This window comes from Netta rufina (assembly GCF_964035555.1).
Source record: "Netta rufina genome assembly, chromosome: 12".
Taxonomy (NCBI): Eukaryota; Metazoa; Chordata; class Aves; order Anseriformes; family Anatidae; genus Netta; species Netta rufina.
In genome coordinates this window covers 20,137,194-20,158,792 of record NC_140135.1, presented here as the reverse complement: position 1 = coordinate 20,158,792, position 21,599 = coordinate 20,137,194, and the positions used below count along the sequence as shown (strand labels likewise).

The 21,599-nt window shown below is 51.0% G+C and overlaps 1 protein-coding gene across 1 annotated transcript; it reads left to right on the top strand.

The window, feature by feature from the left end:
- Positions 1 to 15,800: 15,800 nt before the first annotated feature.
- On the top strand, positions 15,801 to 20,457 carry TBX22 (T-box transcription factor 22; the record flags this gene model as incomplete). The annotated part of the gene is made up of 8 exons (XM_084293967.1): positions 15,801 to 15,936; positions 16,045 to 16,174; positions 16,430 to 16,531; positions 16,604 to 16,778; positions 16,856 to 17,020; positions 17,118 to 17,182; positions 17,259 to 17,344; positions 19,847 to 20,457. 8 exons carry the CDS (start codon positions 15,801 to 15,803, stop codon positions 20,455 to 20,457), a joined length of 1,470 nt encoding a protein of 489 aa, XP_084150093.1.
- Between the last annotated feature and the right edge of the window lie 1,142 nt (positions 20,458 to 21,599).

The following is a 21,599-nucleotide window of genomic DNA, read 5'->3' as shown; positions in this document are numbered from 1 at the left end:
AGCAGGACGTGGCAGCCTGGATATCGCTGCAGCCGAGGAATTTCTGAGAAAAGAGGCAAAATACTGCCTGGAGAAGGCTCCCAAGTGGTGCCAGGGGGGTGAGCAGGGACACGGCAGAGCCAGCCCGCGCCCTGCATCACGCTTCCCCTCGCTCCTGGCCTTTTTTTTTTCTTTTTTTTTTTTTTTGAGTTTGCTCTTCCCAAGGGCCATGCGGTGCTAAATTTCCATTACTTCTCAAATTGCCCAAACCTGTCCAAAATACATGCTGGTGGTATTAAAAAAAACGGCATTGGATTCCCTTAATAATTGAGGGAGAATCTGACCCGCGCCGCCCATGTCTGGTATCTGCAGCTCGCGGGAGGGATGCAGGAGCTGGGAACATCTGCATCGCATCCCGCTCTGCCCCAGCCCCGTCTCTGTTAGCAATATCCCCGCAGGTGCTGGGCTTGGTGGTGTCCTCGCTGCTTGCCGCCCCGCCACAGACACGCCAGAGCTCTTCCCTCCGTGAGAAGCCTCTTAAAAGAAATTGCCTTTAATTGGTTTATGGTTCTGCTTCTGCTGCGCTCACAGATTGGAAGAACGAAAGCTGGCCAGACCAAAATACTTTACGACCTCGGTTTCCATTTAGTTAATATTTTCCAAGCTGGTTTCCTGTTTTCCTGTTGCCAAAAACACGTATCGGCAAAGTGTAAAATAACTCGCATAGCAGAGATCTGAAAGAACCGCTTCTGCTCAGAAAAGCCCCGGCACTTTCTTTATCAGCAGCCCGTGATGCGAGCCTTGCCCTCTGTAGATGGCTCCGTACCACCACCTCAGAGCTGCAGGGACGAGGCTGTGGTTTTGGGGCCATAATTCAAATTCTGGGGTCTATCTCGCTCCGAGAAATGATATTTTTCGGATGCCGGCAAAAGGTGGGTGTTCTGTTCTCCTCAGTCCCAAATATTTCATTGTCGGGCAAAAATAACAGCGAAGCTGTTACAGGGCAGCTGGGGGATCCGCGATTGGAAAATTTCACTCTGTCTAGGGTTACTCCTTTCAGGGCTCAATTCAGTCAAAAAAAAAATAATAATAAAAAAAAAAAAAATGTGGTATTGTGAAAGGCCATGAAAGGAAAAACCTTTTTAGCAGGGCGTAGAGCCAAGGCAAGTGAGCAGGCTCTGAATCCTGCACATCCTGACAATTTTCTCTGTACTTAAGCTATTAAGCTGCCTCTGCCCCGGCCGTTTCTGCTCTGCAGCTCCAGGGATGCAAATGTGCGAGTTCAGAGCTGGAGGTCCCGCGCTGCGGAGCTGATGGTTGAGCCCTGGAGGGGATCCGAGCAAGTCCAGCATCCGAATCCCGCAGGGAAATCCCGGGGGCTGCTTTAGGAAATTATCTGCCTGCACCTTTGCCACCATCAGGGTGCACGGGGGTGTTGAGTAAATAAATAGCAGTAGTAAAATAAATAAATAGTGTGCTGGTGAATAAATACTAGAACAAATTCCTAAAAAATGGGATGTTTCATCAGGTGTTTTGATAAATTGCAACATTTCATATAATTTTATTTATTTGTTTATTTATTTATTTTTTTAGTTGTAGGAGAAAGATGTTAATTATTCAAACTTACTTGGGAGTGCTCACTTAATAAAACAGGAGCCGGCTTCTGGAAGCAAACACCTAACAGGGAGAGTGTGACTTGTGACAGCGCGTGGAAATAGCGAGTGCTGCCGCCGTGCGCTGCGGGCTCGCGGGGACGCTGATTGACAAGGAAAACAAGGAGAGGAAGCTATACCTTTACAAATCCGTGGCCCTTGTATCGGTTTTCTTTGCGCCAAATCAAGGTTAAAGCGTTTTTCCAGTCGGCGAGGGCAGGAAGGGAGCGGGCCACAGCGCCTGGAAAATAAAATAAATGCGTTGGGTTAGAAAAGCAAAGCTATCGGAGAGGGGGGTAAGGGGTTTTATGGCAGCAGCCGCCTCTGTCACAGCCTCAAAACGTAATGTAAGGTTGTGTGGTTAGGTATGGACAAATATAACCCAAAATTGAGTGTTGATGGGATTTGATGGACAAGTTTTATTCAAAAGTTGAAGATTAACACAAAAAAAGTAACAAAAGTTGCTGCTGCCGGTTCCAGATCAGGCCCTCGGTCACTGACCCGGACACACATTTCCTCCCCTTGTCTTAAATTAAACCAAATAGGGTAAATAGCAGCGAGTGGGAAATAATGTTTGGAAATACTTTAATGTACAGGGAGAGGAGCGGTGTAAATCACGCCCTCACCGGGGAGCGGCTCCAGGGAGAGCGGCGCTTTCCGACGCCGTGATTGAACTCCTGCTCCCATTTACTGTCGTTCTGGTAAATCCGCAGCCCCTTCCACGGGCTCTTCCTGATTGCAGAGGTACTAAAACACTCCCTTTGGAAATCAGGGCAGCAGGGAACATTTTTTTCCCTGTGATTTTTTTATAATATGTTTAAAAAAAAAAAAAAAAAAAACACACCTTGATTTAATAGTAGTATCCTAACGCCGTGTGAGCAATGGATCTGCTTATTAAGGCACTTCATCTCAGGCGTATGAAATAATTTCTTTACCAAAAAAAAAAAATAATAAAAATAAAAAGGGAAAATTAATTTCCTTCCCTCTGCTCGAGTTTCAGAGGAAATTCCACGTTATCACTCCAGAGAGCACCCGCAAAATAGAACAGGGAGGAAGCAGAGAGGGCAACCTTTCCCTCCCATCATCGCCGGGCTCAGCACCACAGGACCCCAGCCGGGAAAAACCCCGGGGTGTGGGGGGCTGCAGCCAGCAGGTGGGGGCTGTGGGACCCCAGGAATGGCACTGACTGCTCAAATGCTGGCATTTGACCCCATACAAGTCATTTGGCTCAGCCCCGCGGATTTTAGCTCTGTGCTGGCCAGGTTTGGTGTCTCTTCACGTCCTTTTTTTAGCGTTTTGCTGCCACCCCAGTGTTTCCCTGGGTTTTGCTTGTTGTTGCCAGCCCACTGCAGGCTTTTATAGAGCTTTTAAAAATTATTTTCATGGGTTCATACCCATAAAAAGGCAAAATGGAAAACAAGGGTGGGGAGGGAGGGAAAAACTCCCGATGCTTTTGACCATGAGGTATTTGGTCCTTGTGTCTGAGGAGCATGGGGGGGACACAGGATTAGTACAACCCCTGCTGCAAGTCAGAGGAGAAGTGGGATGCCTGCTGGCATTTCTGAGAGGATTTCAGTGAAGCACAGACATAATTCCAGCAAACATCCAGCCCTCCCTGTCATTCACCCCTTGTGCCCTCTTCCAGGAGAGCAAGACCTGGGTGCAGACGTCCAGCATCAAGCTGTGGGGGGAAGAGGTTTTTGGAGATGAAGGAGCTGGTATTGGGGGCACCCCCTTATTGACCTTTCAGAGCATCTTTTGCTCAGGCCTGGTGCCAAGTGGAGGAGCCGGAGCTACTTTTTGGGAGGCGGCTCCTGCAGGAAGGTTCCTGGAGGTGCCACTGGTGGCAGTGGGAGCCTGGTGCCCAGAGCTGGGTCACGTTTCCAGTAGTTTCTCCCGAGGAAGCAAATTGCACATGACAAGTATTCAATTACAGTTTATAGCCAAGAAAAAAAAATACAAAATAAACATCTCCTCTGCATGAAGGGCTCTCTTCAAGTCTCGGGAACTACAAATTGGGCAGGATGATTAGCACGGGCTTCCTGGTGCCGCTCACTGTGGCTGAGCCCGGCCGGGTGAGACCCGCGGTATCCCCCGGTCGCCGTGCCGTGGTGCTGTGGGTCCCCTCCGTGCTCCTCGGGAGCATTTTGGGAGCCAGGGCCCTCAGGAAGGATGGAGGATCACTAATCCACCCTCGTTTGGGGACGCCGGCTCAGAGTGTTATATCATTTGTTATTAATAACATCCAGGGTCCGCACCGAGAGCGCGTCCCATTTCATGCAGCCGACTGTCTGGGCATCGTGTGCCACAGGCCATATGGGCCTCGTTTGAAAGCCCTCCAAATCGCAGGGGTCCATGTGCAACTGATAAAGGCCAATTTGGGGGGGGTCGGGAGGGGGGGACCGCTCTCCAGACAAATCCGAGAAGGACGCCCTATATGTTTTCTAAGTGCTAAACTCAAGGGAAATTACTTCATCAAAACCCGATCCAGACCACAGTAATGAAGACTGTGATGTAGCCAGTGTTCGACCATGTTGACTTTACAGTACTGGAATTAATCCATCTGCATTGCAGCTCGGTGAAATCACTTCCAGCCCGTAGCGGCTCCGGGGCTGACTTCATCCTTGCAGCCCCAGATGCAGAGCCCTCGGAGCCGGGGGAATTACCGGCACGACCGAAGCGCTGCTCGCGGCGCGGTGACAGCTGTCTGTCTCCATCGGGGAGATGCCCCACTGCTCTTAGGGATGCTCAGGGCCCCGTGTGGCTGCCATCGCCGTGCTTTACCTCCCCGTGTGGCTGGAGGCAGGCGGGCTTGCTGCTTTCCTCTTCCTCCATGGGATTATTCAATTTGCCCCCCCCTTTAAAAACCCGCGGTAAGCTTACGGTGAACTGTGAATCCACCCCGATGCTATCTGCCTGATCGAGTGCTTCCTCAGCAAGGTGCTTTCCCCTGCTGTGGAATTCCCTGAGACCGCTTTTAAATAGGGAAATGAGCAAAATATTCGTGCTCCGTGGCGTTGCACAGGACAACAGGAGCCCTGTGACGCTGAGCCGCAGCCAGCAGCAGCAGCGGGTTCGGTTCCGCTCCCTGCAGCCCCTGCCCAGCCCTTGGGATTTCCCCTTCCCCTCGCCCCGTACGTTTCTATCCCCATCTTTCCAGTATGAAAGCAAACGGGCCGTTTTCTTGGTAGCGGCAGCGTTGCACAAATGCTTTCCCTTTCTGTGAAAATGAGGGGATTCTGCGAAGCGAGAAATGCTGCAGAAACCACAGAAATCCCGATCTTGACAGGGTTCCTGCAATCAAACAAGGAGGAAACCCTGAGGACAGGCTCTGACTTTGGGGCAGGCGGTTACAAAGCCGGGACCCCGGGGATGCCCGGCGCAGGTCACCGCTGAAGGCACGCAAACCTCCCTGTAAGCACAACGCACCTCTCATGGAGAAAGTCTGCACAAAGCAGGCAAATTAAAGCAAATTCATCAATTCGCAGCCTTCTGAGGAGCTCCTGTTCAAGCTGGTGGCAAAGGCAGCGTTTCAAACATATTTAAGGGAAATTATCAAAAAAGAGACAGCCCGGACAATTCTGTGGACATAAGGCACTGCAGGTGGTGGGTGCACAAGGAGGAAACACAACCTCTGGAAATCGGCCTGAAGGAGACGGGTTTTAGGAAAAGTGCAAGATGTGAGTGTATCCGAAAGCATTTATCAGCCCTTGTATTCTTGCTGGGCTTTTTGCAGTCTTACCTAACCCCTGTCATGTAATTTAATTAAGTTTGTTTAATTTATTTTTCAAAAAAATGCATGTGGGACTAGTAAACCTAATTAAAAAGAAACATTGTTAAGCAGCCTGATACAGCTATAATTTGATTTAAAATACTGGATGATACCAACATTATAAATGTAAACTGATATGCCTTTTTTTTTTATAAAAAAAAATCTAAACAGAATTTAAAAATCCTTCTTCGTTTGGAAGCAGGCTTTATGGGCTGGGGTTAATTGCGAAGGCTTTCTTCCTCCCGTTCGGTTGCTGCAGGGCTTTTTTTGCGAGGGGGTAAGAAGTATTTCCTACCCAAACAAATCTCTACCGGCTCTGCCTACGAGCCAGGTTTTGATACCTTCCCTCTCCTCATGCAAAATCCCGCCTGCCCAGAAAGCCGGGCCAAAGCCCCCGGGGATTTCAAAGGTCGGGGACACAGCGGATGGTTTAGGTTTGCTTCTGGACTAATCCCCTGGATTGCAGAGGGAAAGCTTCTACCTGGCGTGAGGCGAGGAGCGGCTTCGCTCAGGCCCTGTTTGTAGCACTGCCATCAGCACGCTCCGTGCAGCGTGATATAACCCGCAGCATATATAATATAACCCTAATATATAATATATAACCTATACTATATAACCCTACACCACGTGCAGGACCCCGGGCTCACCTGCCTTCCTCACGCTCCTGCCTCCCTAAACCCAAACAAGCCCAGCTCAGAGCTCAGTGGCCTCAGAAGTGATGCTGAATTTGAGCTCCTCGCTCAGCTCGTGTGCCACAGCCCCGAGGGTTTGGGTGTCCTGCCCAAACCCTAACCCCTGCCCAAAGCCTTCCTAAATCTCTTCCTAAATATGAGAGCTGAAAGTCTATTTGTTTGTTTGGTTTTTCCCCCAGCAGCTAGGCTATTTTAGTACAAGTTATTATTATTACTATTATTACTAATTATTCATTTACATTTTTTTAATTTTTTTTTTTTTTTAATAAATCTCTTCCCTGAATTATTTGCAGAAACATTCAAGACACAACGTGATGTAGTTGGATCAGGAGAACCACAACTTTCTTTTAACTGCCATAGCTCAGGTAAATCCCAGCACAGGCAAACCCCATCACTTCGTTATGAAAGCAGTCAGTGAATTTGTCTGTTATAAGCAGTTGCTGGCTCTTGTTACACCAATCCTTCAGTAGCTGGAGAAATCAAAGCATAAAAGCCTTCTACAAGTGCAGGTTAGGCACAAACTACAAACAGAATGGAAACAAGCAAAGACAAATAATTTAACAAATTGTGAATATCAGGATTATCACTAAATGCAGTTCTGTCACTTGTTTTCCTAGGCTATTGCTCTGAGAGCCCCAATGACACCGACTCAGCAGCCTCAAAGGAAAACTTAATCCAAGGCACCTATTTTAATCAAAAAAAATAAAAATAAAAAATCAAACACAGATAAAAATCTTAGTTGAAAAGATTTCAGTTGTTGTAGTTGCCCCTGGATTTATTGTGCCTTTAATAACAAAAAAACAATAATATTTACTATTATTTCCCCTCCTTGCTTTTAAACTTCCAGCAAGACGAGAGGAGGCCCTGGGCAACAAGCAGAGGAAAACCTGAGAACCCCCCGACAGGAGGGAGAGGGGAAACAAGCTGCAGAAAGTAACAAATACTGTTTGCCTTCGACTGCACTTGATTACAGTGATTTGAGCTGCAATTTGTAGGCACGGAGGGCAAGACAGAACGCATTACATGTTTTTAATTTGACTTTCTTCCTTTAAACTGAGAACTTTTCTGTAACTTCATGACTGAGGAGCTGCCCGGGAGCTCCCTGCAGCAGCAGCAGCGTCTCCTGCACGTGCGAAACCCCGGCAGGAGGCTTTCCTGGTAGCGCGGTGCAGTTAATATTAGCTGCTGAACCAAGCGCTTGCTAAATTAAGGCTTTTCTTTTTGTCTTACAAATTATTCTCAACGTGTTCCTCATTTTTCTGCAGGTAAACAAAGGAGGACAGTTTTCAAAGTGGGGTCTGTTCGTGCAGCAGCCGCCCCAGAAGCGCACAGTCCTGTTTGCCACGCCAGCAGCAGGAGCCCCGTGCTCAGCCCCGCACAGCTCAGCCCCAGGTCTCCGACCCACTTTTCTGGCAGTCATCTTTATTTGCCAGCAATGGAGATTAAACGGCAAGATTTCTCCTATTCATTTTCTACAAACCTTCCTCCTTGTGCTTTATTGATATAAATTACAGAAAAATAAATCACCGTGCTGTCAGCTGAGTATTTATTTCTCTCTAGCTGGTGGAGCGCAGATTCACTCCAGGTACCGTGGCTATGCCCTGCACTCTCACGAGCAGTGGATAACGCATTTTTCAGTCCTCTTACCTCCAGCCTCCAGCTGCACGGACCGGGTAACACAAAACACACTGAGCTGGGCAACGCAGTGCCACAGCACGTGCTGCCGCAGCGCTGGGAAAGTGGTGGTGGAAGCACATTAAATAAAGGACGGAGTTGTTCCCTGCCCTCCAACAGCAAAGCGGAGCTGTAATTGAAGCTTTCCTGACTCCTCCGTGATTCACTGCATTTGCAGTTTCTTGGGGAGGTCCCAAAGATCCCGAGTTAGGAGATGTGCAGGGCGGAAAGCGGGGCCGCACGCGTTTGTGAGCATGGCTGCTGAGCTTCGCCTTGGTTTTCATTGCGCGGGATTAACTCCGCTATGTGTGGAAGCGCTTGAAGTCTGTGGGATACGGGATAATAAAACTGAGCAGATGCGAGAATGTAGGAAGAAATCCAGATAACATACATAGTCCTTCGCCCTGCAGCTTCAAGGAACCCCTCTGCCCTTCCACGAGCTGCCTGCAAGGGGCTGCGGGCACCAGCTGGAAGGTGCCCACACCAAAACCTTGGTGCCAGCTCTGCTATCTGTCTGGTTTAATGCCACACTTGCTCTTAGCATACAATTAGTAATGAATTACCAATAATATTTAAATGCAAAATGGCCTCCAGGTTGCCCACAGTGGACTTCTGCACGTGGAGGGGCTCTTTGCTCTGGTAACTAATGGGCACGGACAGGCTTGAGCAGCACTGAAAGGTAATATCGACCGCAAACGCAACCAGATGTGCAACGAATACACGACTTTTCTGATGGCTGAAACTAGCTGCAGGTCCAAAATCAGACTCAGCGGCTTATTCCAGGTCTTGAGGGTGAGGAAGAGGCAAATTTTTTGTGCGTGAGCTACAATCGTAACTCAGACTTGTGGCCAAGACTGGCAGAGCAGAGGATGAATAAAGGCAGATGCGATAGATCAAGGACTGATTTGAGTTCCTGGGGCATGGTGTCCAGAAACACAGCCACTATGAGGATTTGGGGGCTCTTCTGCCTGCAGATGAGTCCTTTTAGGGATATTACTTATTTACTGATACTTTTTAAATTGCATCTTATCTAAAACCTTAGACCTTAGAGAGGAAAGCACGCCTGGTGGGCACTGCTCCACGTCCGTGTTAGCTATGGCAAACTCAGGAACATGTTCCAAGGCTTGGAGCTAGCACATGTGGAGCAACCCATGGTGTTGGGACAGGAGGAGACTCAGCGGGGTGTCCCAGCTCGCCCCAGGCACCCAGCGGTGCTCCACGGACCCTGCGCCGCCCCCAGCCGCAGCTCCCCCTGCGCCCTTCCCCGTCCCACCTTGTTTTCACATTACCCAAGGCCCGAGCTGGTTTTTCAGAGCAAATCCCCTGATAATGTGGCTGGGATTTGGATTTATGGCTACGGAAGGTGTTGAGCCACTGGACCAGATGGTTATTTGCTAATTTGGAAGGTTTGGAGTGGTTTTGGGATCTCAACAGAACTGTCCGCATTTGTGAACAAAAGGAACCCATACATCGAACTGCTTCGTATATTAAATCATTGCGTGTTTTTCTTCTTTCCTTATTGAAAAAGATCGTTCGATTGCTTGCTGTATAATTTACAGTCGGCGGTCTGTGACCCAGTGCAGCCAGAAGGAAATTTTGGAAGCGCGGATAATACCACGGAGACAGATTTTCCTGTTCTCTGATCTGAAATCCCTCGCGAAGCTTGCTGACCAGTTCAGCTAACGCTGGTTTTCTCTTACGACAGCAACACCAGCCTCAGACAGCCTTCTCTGCAGCCTTTGCATGGCAGCTACCTGCACGTTAAGATGCCCGGGCTGCGTTTCCTGCTTGTGCACAGCTCAGATGGTGCCGTCGGGTGGCAAGCCAATCTCGCTTATTTATTGCTTCAAATTAAAAGCAGAAAATAATATCCTTCATCCCTAAGGGGAAACTCGGGAAAAACAGGGTTTCACCCAGCTTCGCAATGAGAGTTCATGAGGTTTTAATTTCAAATACAAAGAATATATAGCTTGGTCGGGGGGTGACATCACTCTCCTTAGAAGATGGCGTGTGATCCTTTTCCCTTTTTTTTTTTTTAAAGCTGTTCTTTTACACATCTGCTGACAGATATTTGTATTGGCAGGTCTCATGAAATATTAAGATCGTATCTTTTCTGTTTAATTTCAAAAGTCTCTTCCTAACCGAAGTGCCAGCTAACAATTCAAAAGCACATCAGTGCTCAGAAGATGACTGAAAGCTTCCTTGCAAACCTTCTGATTTATTGTCCTCCCGAACGCAATCCCTTTTCCAAGCTTTCATTCTCTTCCCAGCATTGTTTGCATTTGCAGCAGTAATCAGCTGCAATAACCGAGGAGAGAATAGCAACACAGAGCTGAGGAATGAAAATTCATCACCGCCACCACGTCTCCGACCTGCCTTCGAACTGGCTGCTGCAAAGCACTCGGTTGGTGCACAGTGGAAAGAAATCGGTCAGAAATAACCTGTTGGCAAAGCGCTGTGCAGCAGAGCCAGTGGGATCGGGGATAAATCATTGTGTTGTGTTCGGATACACCTTCACCAGGCCCAGCGAAGGACTGAGGAGCAAAACCTATCGCAGCTGCCAGGATTTGGTGAGATGGAGCTGCAGTAACCTGCGGTGGCTGCGTAAGCAATAAATAACCGAGCATCCCACAGGAAAGCTTTCCTAAGCCTACCTCCAGGCTCACGGCTCTCCCAGAAAGGCTCCGCATGGGAGCTGGGAACCCCAGGTGGGGGCACTGGGGACAGTTGTCCAAGCAGGCCAGGGACTCAACCACATCCCCAAGAAGGATTTTGGCAGCCAGCACAGGGAAAAGCAGCTCTGGGATGCCTCTGGGACGGCAACAGTAAGGGAGAGGCAGCTATCACAGCCTAATAAAAGGGCCTGGTTTTAGTAAATCCTATTAAAGGAGGTGCAACTACTGGCCCCGACAGCAATGAGCACCACTTCAGGTGCCTGATCCTGGCTGGGACATGTGCTGTGGACCCACTTGGTAACAAATCCAGCCGTATTCCCCAGCCCCAAACCTTGGCCATCGCAGGATGCTTTGGCCAGCTTTGCTTTCAGGCCGTGCGGTGCAGACCGTCAAAGAACCTTTCTCCCAAGGCACCCCGTTAGGATTTACAGTGAAGCAAACCAGGATGTAGGCTGTGTTTCATAAAAAAAAAAAAAATAATAACCTCACTTTCCTCCTTAAAAAGGCTTTTCTGCCTTCAGGTGCCTTTCCGTGGAGGGACGGGCTGCTTGTAACGCCCCGCCGGGGCCGGCTGGACCCCGGGATGCAAAGGGCAGGAAACGCGGCCCCAGCAATCCTCTCCTGCGCAGGGATATAGGATAACCCCAAATCAGCTTCCCCAGCACTATTTTTAATTTCCCTTCTCCGGTGTGGTTCCCCTGGCAGTTAAATGGAGAGCGCTCGCAGGTCCCTGCTGTGCTCAGAGAAGTGTGGGGCGGAGGGGGGGTGTCCCCCAGGTCCCCCAGCCCCGTCCTTCACCCCACAACTCCTCCCCGTGGTGAAGTGGGACAGGATACATTTTGGTGCCATTCTGGAGGTTTTCCGCTTCATCCCTGTGGTTAATTTTGCTCTCTCCAAATCCCCGATTATTACACATTCTTGAAGTATTTTCTTTAAGCATTACGGGAGGAGTTCAAGACGGCAGGAATGTTCCCCTTGCCTTGGCAGGGGGAAGGGGCTATTTCTGGGATGTATTTCGGTGCTCTGGAGAACCTCTGGAGAAGACACGGGGCTGGGACAGCCGGGCACAGGGGCAGGGCTGGTGCGGGCTTCCCGGGGGGAGATGCTCCTCCTTCCTCCCATGCCTCTCCCACAGGGATGCCCATGACCCCCATTCCCACCAGAAACCAGAAAAGCCTGCCCCGGCCCCATAAATATGCCTGGAAGCATGGCAGGACTTGGAAGAGGTCACCAACAGCATCCTGCAGGCAGGAGCTGGGTAGGGAAGGCGCTGCTACACATGCTCCTCGCAGAAAGGAGCCAAGAAATTTTTGCTTTTCCAGAAAAAGTGCTGTTTTTGCAGTGGGATGTGGGGCAGAAGCCCCCACCACTCTGCCCCACCGTGGTGGTGGTCTCGGGAGGGTCTCAGGCAGCAGGTGAGCGTTCGACCTCCCGGGGTGAGGTGGGGAACACCACCCACCCTCCCCTCACCACAAAGTGATCCGAGGCACCTAATTCGGTTTAACTTTCCCCAAATACGACATATAATGTTTCTACTTCACTGAATCGTTTCCTTAGAGCTTAATCCTATTCCCTCTACAACCTTTTGTTTTATTCTAATGTATAAAACAACATAACGGAGATGGATTTTAACGTACCTTTAGCACACAGCGCATGTGGCAGGAGGGGAAGGAGAAGGCCATCCTAGGAGGGTGCCACGTCCTGATTCCCAAAATCAATGTGGAAATCCCAGAGCCCTGGCCGTGCTCACAGCATGCACCAGTGTGTGGTCACACCCTGCTGCTCAGCACCACTCCTCACCCCTCGCCCCTGGGCTCTGCAACACCTCGGTTTGGTCCTCACACCTCGCCCGGATCCCAGGCCGGGGTTCATAAGAGTTCATCAGGGGCCAAATTAGAGTGAGAGCGAAATTAAAGCTATGCTGTGGGACCTGACATTCGAGCACTTGAGGGGAAACAATCTCATAAGTGCCGCTCTGAGCTACTACGGGTGTTTCCTGCTGGGATTTACTCCGTCCTTGGGAGCGTTTTGTTCCGTGATTGCCTGCTAGGAATATTCATTACTCTGTTAATAAGCAATCACTTAATGATTCAAATGAAGTGGCAGTCACACTCATTAAAATTACTGCTTGGTGCTTACAGAGGCGAGTGCCACCGAAGCCAGGACGGAGATGCTGCAGCTCAGCTCCACCTCTGCTTGGGTTGCAGCCTGCGGGTCACCAGCATGGTGAGAAGCTGGTCCTGGTCAACAAACACGGCCAGAAGCTGGTCCTGGTCAGCCAGGACACTCCGAAGCTGGTCCTGAGACAGCCGTGAGGCTGCCCCATGGCAAATTTCACCTCCCCCTCTACTGCCGATAGCAGCAGCTGATGGCAGCACGCTGCCACTCGTAAGGGGTTTTTCTTTCAAGAAAATGCCATCGCTTGCTCTCTGGAATATTAGATTTTAGCTTGCATTTCCTCCGTGTCAGGTTTGCCCCTGTGAGATTGGAGGAAGCGTGCTCCTTGATGTTTACATGGCAGGAAAATACCCCAGGGTCAGAAGACCCAGGCTCAGCAAGCAGGCGCAGGAGGGCTTTGTGGAGGCACAGGGTGACACAGAGCCGTGCCTCCCTGGTTAGAAACCACCTGGAGGGCAGCACCAGCTGCAAAAAGGGCTGCCAAAAAAAAAAAATGACCCCAGGACATGCCGTGCTTGTCTTTGACCGCTAAAGGTCTCAGTTAGGAACAGGGAGAGCAGGCAGTTTTGAAGGGGTTCGACACAGATGAAAGATACAATGCTACCAGTTCTGTTGTCATAGTCAAAATATTTGTTAGCATATGATTTCTAGTCCATTTTAGGGGTTTTCTATTCTGTCATTCTGCTATTAGCTGCGAGCATCTTTCCTATTAGCATCATAAGGAATGTACAGGTTTGCAAGACCAGAAAAGGGTTTTTTATTTTTCAAAACATAAAAGGAAAGATTTTCTTGCTCACAGTTCTTGAAGCAGAGAACAAACCGTCCTTCCCAGTCCTTCCATTGAACCTGAAGAAGTTTCAGCACCAAATTTATATTCACAGCTTTACATAAACCTACGACGTATCAGGTGGAGATACAAAAGATTCAAGCTTTAGACGTGTAATGCAGAGCACGTGGCTTTTAAGTGTCACATATTGCCCCTAAGCCACAAGTCAAGTTCAGTTTGGTGCTCGTTTGTTTGTGTGTTTTGCTTTGTTGAATGCAAAGTAAATCTTGGCAGAACCAAGCGCTGCTTGAACATAATTAAACGCCTCAAAATCTGCCCAAAAAACGACCAGAAAAGTCTGTGTTTGGAATTTACCTGTGTGCTCTACCAGATTAATGGTCAGTAGTAAAAGATCATTTTAAAGTTAAGCAAACATTTCTGGGGTATTGTATAACGCTTGCTTTAAAATTAAGTTAGTTAATCTGAACTTTATGCCAAATGATTATTTGCTCGATTTTCTGATGACGGTAATATATTACATACCACCACATAATTTGGTAAAGACAATAAGATTACAAAGCCTGAGAACGCTCTGAGTCAGTCCTTGACGGATTAAAGCTCTCCAAGGCCCCTGAAAACACTTCCCTGACATATTAATTTGACCTAAACCTCCAAAATGTTCCTGATTATATCATCTCGGTTGTGCTTTATTTTTGTTTTATTTTTCATTGTAGGAAATTAAAAAAGGGTCGGTTGATCCTCGTCCAAGTTCTTGAAATGTGTTGCAATGCTGAGGAAATAAAAGATTACTTGAAATACTTTTTAATAATATGTCATGTCAGCAGAGATAAAAGTTCACACTCGGTGCCCTCAGCTGGCTTCTATCAGCGCCGCGAGGAGCGCAGCCGGCGTGGCCGTACTGCAGTAAGGACCAGGGCTTCACCTGGCTTTAAACCACGAGCTGATGCCGTTCTCATTACCATGATGTTTATGAAATGCTTCATTTCTCTTCCTAAAAAGAAACAAAAATCTGCATAGGTGCAGCCAACCCCACCGCGGGTCCCAGCCTCCTCCCCACCGTGCCCTCTGCCAGCCTCTGCCCCATGGATGGAGACAGGGATGGGGACAGGTACAGGGATGGGGATGGGGACAGGGATGGGCATTAGAAGCAGTGCTGTCAGTTTTCCCAGACGAGCTCAGCTGGATCTTTCTGTGCCTCGCTGTCAGACCTGGATGCTCGCTCACAGCTCCCGGGTCAGGCTGCGGAGCTGGGCGCCGAGCTCTGGCCTTCAGCACCAGCAAGAAAAAGCCGGAGTTTGGTGTGTAAATGTGTGGGGAAATGCACGGATGTGAAAAAAATGGTGTACGTGAGCATCGGTATGAAAAATCCACCATAAGCAGAGCAACGAGCATCCTTCAAATGGGCATTTGGGGACGTGGCATGGGGTTTGGGGCACAGTTTGGGTCTCAGGTGAAGGCTCACCTGCCCTGCCCGGTGCTGTACCAACGCTTCCCACAGACCTGCCTTCCTTTTGGGGTCGGCTTGGTGCTTCCCAGCCCGGGTAGCAGCCCCGAGGGCGGCAGGGAGGGGGGGGTCCCGCCTGTTGCCCCCCCGGTTCCCCTGCCCGGGGCCGTCCCCCCGAGGGCTTTGGGCGCTGCGGGGCGCGGGGGGGAGGCTGCTGGGGGGGGCTCCGGGGGCGGATCAGCCGGCTTCGTGCCCCTAATGCGGTGCAGCTGCCGCCGCTTTGAAGCGGGGCCGTGGAAACATCCCGGGGGTCATGCCAGAGCGGGCCGGGCTGGGGCGGATTTTCTGTCTTTAAAAAACAAACAAGAAAAAAAAAAAAAACTGACGACGGGGGGAGGCAGAAGAGGAGCAGCCGGGCCGGGGGGGGGCCGGGAGAGCCGAGTCGCAGCCGTCCCTCGGCCGTCTCATTCCCCCTCCCTCCCTTTCTTTTTCTTTTTTTTTTTTTTTTTTTTTTTTTTTTTGTGCTGGTTCTGGTTAAACGTTATTTGCACTTTTGTTGGAAAAGTGGCCCCTAGTGTGCAATTATGTCAAATTTCTTTGAGTTTTACAATTTAATGGAGAACAGTAACTCTTTTATTGATCCTAGACGGGGCCGGCTCCTCTTCCCCCGCTCTTCCCCTCCGCCGCCCGCTTTCCCCTCCCTCCCTCCCCTCCTCCCCCGCCCCAGCCCCACGAAATGCCACTCCGGCTTTCTCCTGCTCCCACCACTTTCCAAAACAAACAGCGGGAGCCGCAGCCTCCTCTCGCCTCGCTCGGATGCGGGCGGACCCCGCCGCTGCCCCCCGACGGCGCGGGCCGGGACCCCGCATGGAGCGGCCGCCGGGAGCCCCGCCGCCCCGCTGAGCCCCTCGGCGACCCGGGGGGGCCCCGGCCCGGGGGAGGGGGGCATGGCGCTGAGCTCCCGGGCTCACGCCTTCTCGGTGGAAGCCCTGGTGGGGCGCTCGGCCAAAAGGAAGGTGCCCGACGGGCGCGACGAGGACGTCGGGGCCGGCTGCAGGCAGAGCCGCAGAGCCCCGGAGCCGGGTTGGTAGCGTCGGGGGGTCGGGGGGGAGCTTAAGGGGAAGGGGGGGGGGGGGGGGGCAGGCTCGGCAGCCGCCCCGGCGCCCCCTCCGCTTTGTGTTCCCCCCGCAGAGAAGCGGCCCAAGGCCGGAGCCGAGAGCCGGGAGGCGAGGGACGAGGTGCAGGTGGAGCTGCAGGGCTCCGAGCTCTGGAGGAGGTTCCACGAGATCGGCACCGAGATGATCATCACCAAGGCCGGCAGGTAGCGGCGGGGCCCCCCCCCCAGCAGCTCCGTAGCCCCCCCCCAACCCCTCTCGTTCCCTCCTCCGCTTCTCCTTCCTCGAGGCTTCCCCCCTTTTATTTTTGCTTTTTTTTTCCTTCGGTGTTTTTCGTTCGGCATTTTTCTTTCGATGCATTTTTCCCCCCCTCTCCGACCTCCCTTTCATTTTTCAACCTCGTCGCCGTTTTAAACGCGTCCCCCCCCCCCCCGCCTCTGACGCCCTCCCCGTGCCCGCAGGAGGATGTTCCCGTCGGTGCGGGTGAAGGTGAAGGGGCTGCAGCCGCTGCAGCAGTACTACATCGCCATCGACGTGGTGCCCGTGGACTCCAAGCGCTACAGGTACGGGCGGGCACCGACGGGGCGGGCACTTGGGGGGGTCCCTGCGGATCCTGACGGCGGCCGGCGGCCCAGGTACGTCTACCACAGCTCGCAGTGGATGGTGGCGGGGAACACGGACCACTCGTGCATCACGCCGCGGCTCTACATCCACCCCGACTCGCCCTGCTCGGGGGAGACGTGGATGAGGCAGATCGTCAGCTTCGACCGGGTGAAGCTCACCAACAACGAGCTGGACGACAAGGGCCACGTAGGTGCGGGGCAGGGCCGGGGCGGCCTCGTCCCGGCGGGGCCGTCGGGGCTGAGCGCGCCCTCCCTGCCGCACAGATCATCCTGCAGTCCATGCACAAGTACAAGCCCCGCGTGCACGTTATCGCCCAGGACTCCCGCTTCGACCTGGCTCAGATCCAGTCGCTGCCGGCCGAGGGGGTGCACACCTTCTCCTTCCAGGAGACCGAGTTCACCACGGTGACAGCCTACCAGAACCAGCAGGTACCCGCGGCCGCCCCCACGGGCGCAGGGCACGGGTCCGGCCCCCCCCCACACAACACCCCAATAAATGGCCCCTCTCGTTCCCCTTCCCCCGCAGATCACGAAGCTGAAGATCGACAGGAATCCCTTCGCCAAAGGTTTTCGGGACCCCGGCAGGAACAGGTAACGGCCGCCGCTCGTCCCCCCCCCCGTCGGGGTCCCGGCCCCGCCGCGGCGCTCAGCCCCGTGTCGCCCGCAGGGGAGTCCTGGACGGGCTCCTGGAGCCCTACCCGTGGCGGCCCCCCCTCGCCCTGGACTTCAAGGCTTTCGGCGCCGACAGCCACGGTGAGTCCCGGGGCTCCCGACGCCCCCCCGACGGCCCCCGACGGCCGCAGGCTCCGGGCGATGCTCGGGGAGCGCCCCTGGGAAGCGGCCGCGGGGCAGGGGGGGGACAAAGAGGGGACAGGGGGGACACCGGCAGCCTCTCTTTTATTATTTTATTTATTTATTTTTTTTTTCCCGAAAAATGCGCTTCCCGCAGGAGGGAAAGTGGCCGCCCGCTTCGGTGCCGCACTCCCGCAGCCCCTCAAAGCGGGGCAAGGAGGGGGGAAACCGAGCACTGAGCACAAACTGCCCCGGCTGGCACCCGCAGGGGGCTCTTACAGCCCCCCGGCAGCCTTTGGAGGTGTTCCTGTGAAGTGGTTTTTGTTAGCGCCGAAGGAAAAGCCGACAGAGCTTTTGCACCCTGGAGCGCTCCGGTTTGGGGTTAAAGTCGCCGTTTTTGCTCTCCTTTATGTTACCAGCTCTTCAAATTTGTAATGGCGCACACCGAATCACTCCAGTCTCTGTAGGAAAATGCTGGAAAAGAAAAAAGAAAAAAAAATCGTGCTGTATGGGCGTAAAAAAAGCAGAGATAAAAAATCAGGCTCTGGAGAAATTAAGAGGTTTACCAGATTGCAAAGAGAGCTACTTTTTATTTTTATTTATTTATTTAAATAGGGAAAAAAAAAAAAAAAACATTTCTAAAGTAAAAAGCTCTCTTTGAACCTATTGGGCAGGCTGTGGATTGGAGAGGAGCTGATGGACGGGCTGCAGTGAGGAATGAGAAAACCAGCACAGCTTTTGCAGTTTTTATTATACAGATGCTAAAATATTAGGGCTTCTTGGGATTTCTTTTTTTACTAGCTGTAACATAATTGGCATTTTTTTTTAAGGGTCAATTTTCTGGAATGATGTAAATATAACAAAATCCCCATTTCCACTAATAAGAAAATTGCATTTCTGAAAAAGAAAGAGAAAGAAAGAGAGAAAGAGAGAAAATGAAAGAAAATGAAAACGAAAGGAAGAAAGAAAGGAAAAAAAAAAAAAAGCTGAAATAAAAATCCTGAATCCCTAAAGATAGAAGACAAATTTAAACGAAGCATGAACGATATGATGAAGAAAAAAATGGCAACAAACTTGGGATTTTTAAGCCTCGTAGAAATGGCAGAAAGGGCCAGCTATTCGGGCTGCTCTGTGCTCTCCACCATTACTCCCAGTCCCAAACTGGTACTGGGAGCTGTGGGATGCTACTGCTTAGGATACCTTGAAGTCAGTACTGCCTAGAGCAAGCATGCCGTGCTCTAGCTAGCTTCACAGGGACTCATTTGCTGCCTCATGCTCACAAATATTGGCTTTGTTGCACCCTTTTACGTGCCTGAAAGCCCACAAATCCTGGGAGGCTGTCAGGATGCGTGCACCAGGAGGAGCCCAGCTCCCTGCGTCCTCTCCCACCGATGTCAGTCCGCAAGCAGCCGCTGACATCAGTGGCGAAGGGGCGAGACCCTAAAATCGAGCATTCCAGGGCTATTGCGGAGAGGTGCTGATGGTGCTTACCAGACCTGGAGGATCCTCTGCAAGCTGGCAAAAATTAATTTGTCTTCAATTAAGTCTTCAATCTGTGTGTGTGTTTGGTTTTTTTTTCTTGTTTGTTTGTTTTTTTTTGGTTTGGTTTGGTATTTTTTTGTTTTGTTTTGTTTTTTTGCTCTTGTTGGTGGGTATTTTTTTACTTTTTTTTTTTTTTTAACTTTTTTTTTTTTTTTCTGTTAGATTTCATATACTAGCTGACTTTGTTAAGAAACAAAAAGAAGTGGGGGGAAAAGCCTCTGAAAGAGCGTGGTGATGAACGTGAAGCTGCCCCTCCAGGCGCTGCTCGGAGGCGCGGTGCCGAACAGTGGTGTTACACACACGAGCAGCCTCGAGAGCGCTCGCCACGTGTGAAGTAAACTGGTGTCGCTTTTCGACCAAATTATGAAAGTGTCCATTGATTCGTTTCGGAGAAGAGAATGTCAAAATGACATGTGCGTTTAAGGCTCCGGCAGACACCGAGAGGAGTCGAGTGTGTGTTTCAAATTGCATGGGAAGCCAAGCAAAATTAGTCAATTCCTGTGAGCAGGAAGGTACAAAAAAATTCTCCATCAGGCTGAATACATTTTTTTGTTCTTATATACGTGGGGAAAAGCTGCCTATAATTTGTACAAAAAGTAGGGAACTGAAAATGGCAAGTGTGTGTGTCTAACAGGAGGTTATCGGTCGTGCAGCGAGGCGCAGACCCAGCAGGAACCTGTTGGCGTGGAACTGAACCTCATCATTATCCCACCCAAATTAATGGCATTGGACAGGTCTGAATATTCCTTAGACGAGCACCAAGTAACAGCAACGTGTAACTTAGGGAGAGGTCTTCCCATTTTCCAGGAGCTGGCTTCGGGGCTGCTTTGTGTTGGGATGGAGATGCGGTGGGAGCAGGAGTCCACCAAGGGCTCCGCGTTTGTGGCCATCACTGTGGGTGATTTCTGTTCCTGGTTTCAGGTGGGAGCTCCAGCTCTTCTCCAGTGACCTCCAGCGGTGGGACGCCCTCTCCTCTCAACCCGCTGCTTTCCCCGTCGTGCTCCCCGCCTGCCTTCCATCTCTCAGCGAGCAACATCGGCGTGCCGTGCCCCGAGACCTACCTGCACAGCCTCAGCCTGCCCCTCTACTACAAGATCTGCCCCGCGAGCTTCCTGAGGCAGCAGTCCCTCGTCTTCCCCAGCCACGAGAAACTGGGAGGCGCCAGCCCGCCGGCTTTGCCCCACTTCATGGTGGATATGCCAAAACTCTCTGCCCTCGGCATAACGAGCCTGAAAAATGGTAAATCCGAAGACTTAAACGGGCAGTGCCTTCAAGTACCCGGTTCTGCTAGTCAAATGCTGTATGGATTACATGCATCTGGAAACATTTTCCCATCAAGTCCCATTGCTCGGGAAGCACTTAATTGTTCTTTACATCCTCCATATGGCTTGTACGGCTATAACTTCTCTGTGCCATCTAGACTGATGAATGCAGCAAGCCATTTCAAAGTGAGTGACAGCATTCCAGCTTCTTTGAGAGATGGCAGATGCAATCACCCTAACTGGCACTCGACAATTAACCATTGCCTTTAGTGGGATTTTGTACTATCGCTAAGCATGGGTGTGTAAAGCGAGCCCGTTCTTCAGCCGTACCCAGGGGCTTGCTAATTTCCGAGTACGAAATACTGCACGGGGCAGGAGCGGTTCATTTTTGGTGGGCAAAGGTGTCGTATCGCCGGGAGTGTGGAGGATCTGGGAGCGAGGATTTGCGATGATCCCCGGCAAGGCGATACCTGTTGGTGGTATTTATGTCGCGGTGGTAGGTTTAAGAGCGAGCCGTACAGTCACCTTTTTCATATTTGCACTCTGAAGCGGGAACGTAGCCGTATACACTCCCACAAGTATGTTTTCCTGAAACTATCTAGCTTTCCTTTAGTTAGCCCAAAGCCCTGTGAGCTCATCCCGCTGGAGATTTTCCACGAAACCCAGAGGGGCTGCCTGAGGCCTCGAGGTGCCGTGCGTGGCCAGGCGCTCGGGTGTGCTCTCCCGCTGCCTTGAGCCCCAATTAACCACGTGGAGGTGCCTCAATGCTCCAGGACCAGGGCAAATCAGCTCTCCAAGCAGGAACATGAAGCCAAAGCCCTGCTGCCGAGGTGAAGGAGGACAGGACAAGTGACCAGGGGCTGTGGCACGGAGCCTGGAGCCCCTCTGCTGTGTGCCACCTGGTCTGGTTCACACCAGGGGGCTTGGCTCAGAGACCTCAGCAGGGAAAAACGCCTCCTGAAGCTGCTGGAGAACGTGGGTCCTTTCTGGAGAGCTGCAGCTCGACCAGCCCCGAAGCACGAGACTGGAAATCCCTTCCAAAAGTCCTGTTTATTTTATTATAACCTGTGGATATTCTTGTTATTCCTGTAAATAATCTCTAGTCCCAGGGGCGCAAAGTAACTCTCAATAAATCGGGGCACAGATTATATTTTTTGTTTGATCAGTGCTCAGTCCGTATCTGAAGCCAGTTTTATCACTCAATATATGACAGAGATTTGAAAAAAAGTGCTTGAGTGGGGCCAGCCATATTTGGGGATTAAGATAAGAGAATCCTGTATTTACAAACATAACACAGCAATATATAGGGATTAAACGTAGGTTTAAGAACCAAAACCGGTATCAGAGTCCTGGTTTTATTTTCATCCATGGCAGACATCAAATTAAGAACAGAACAAATGGTTCAAATAACA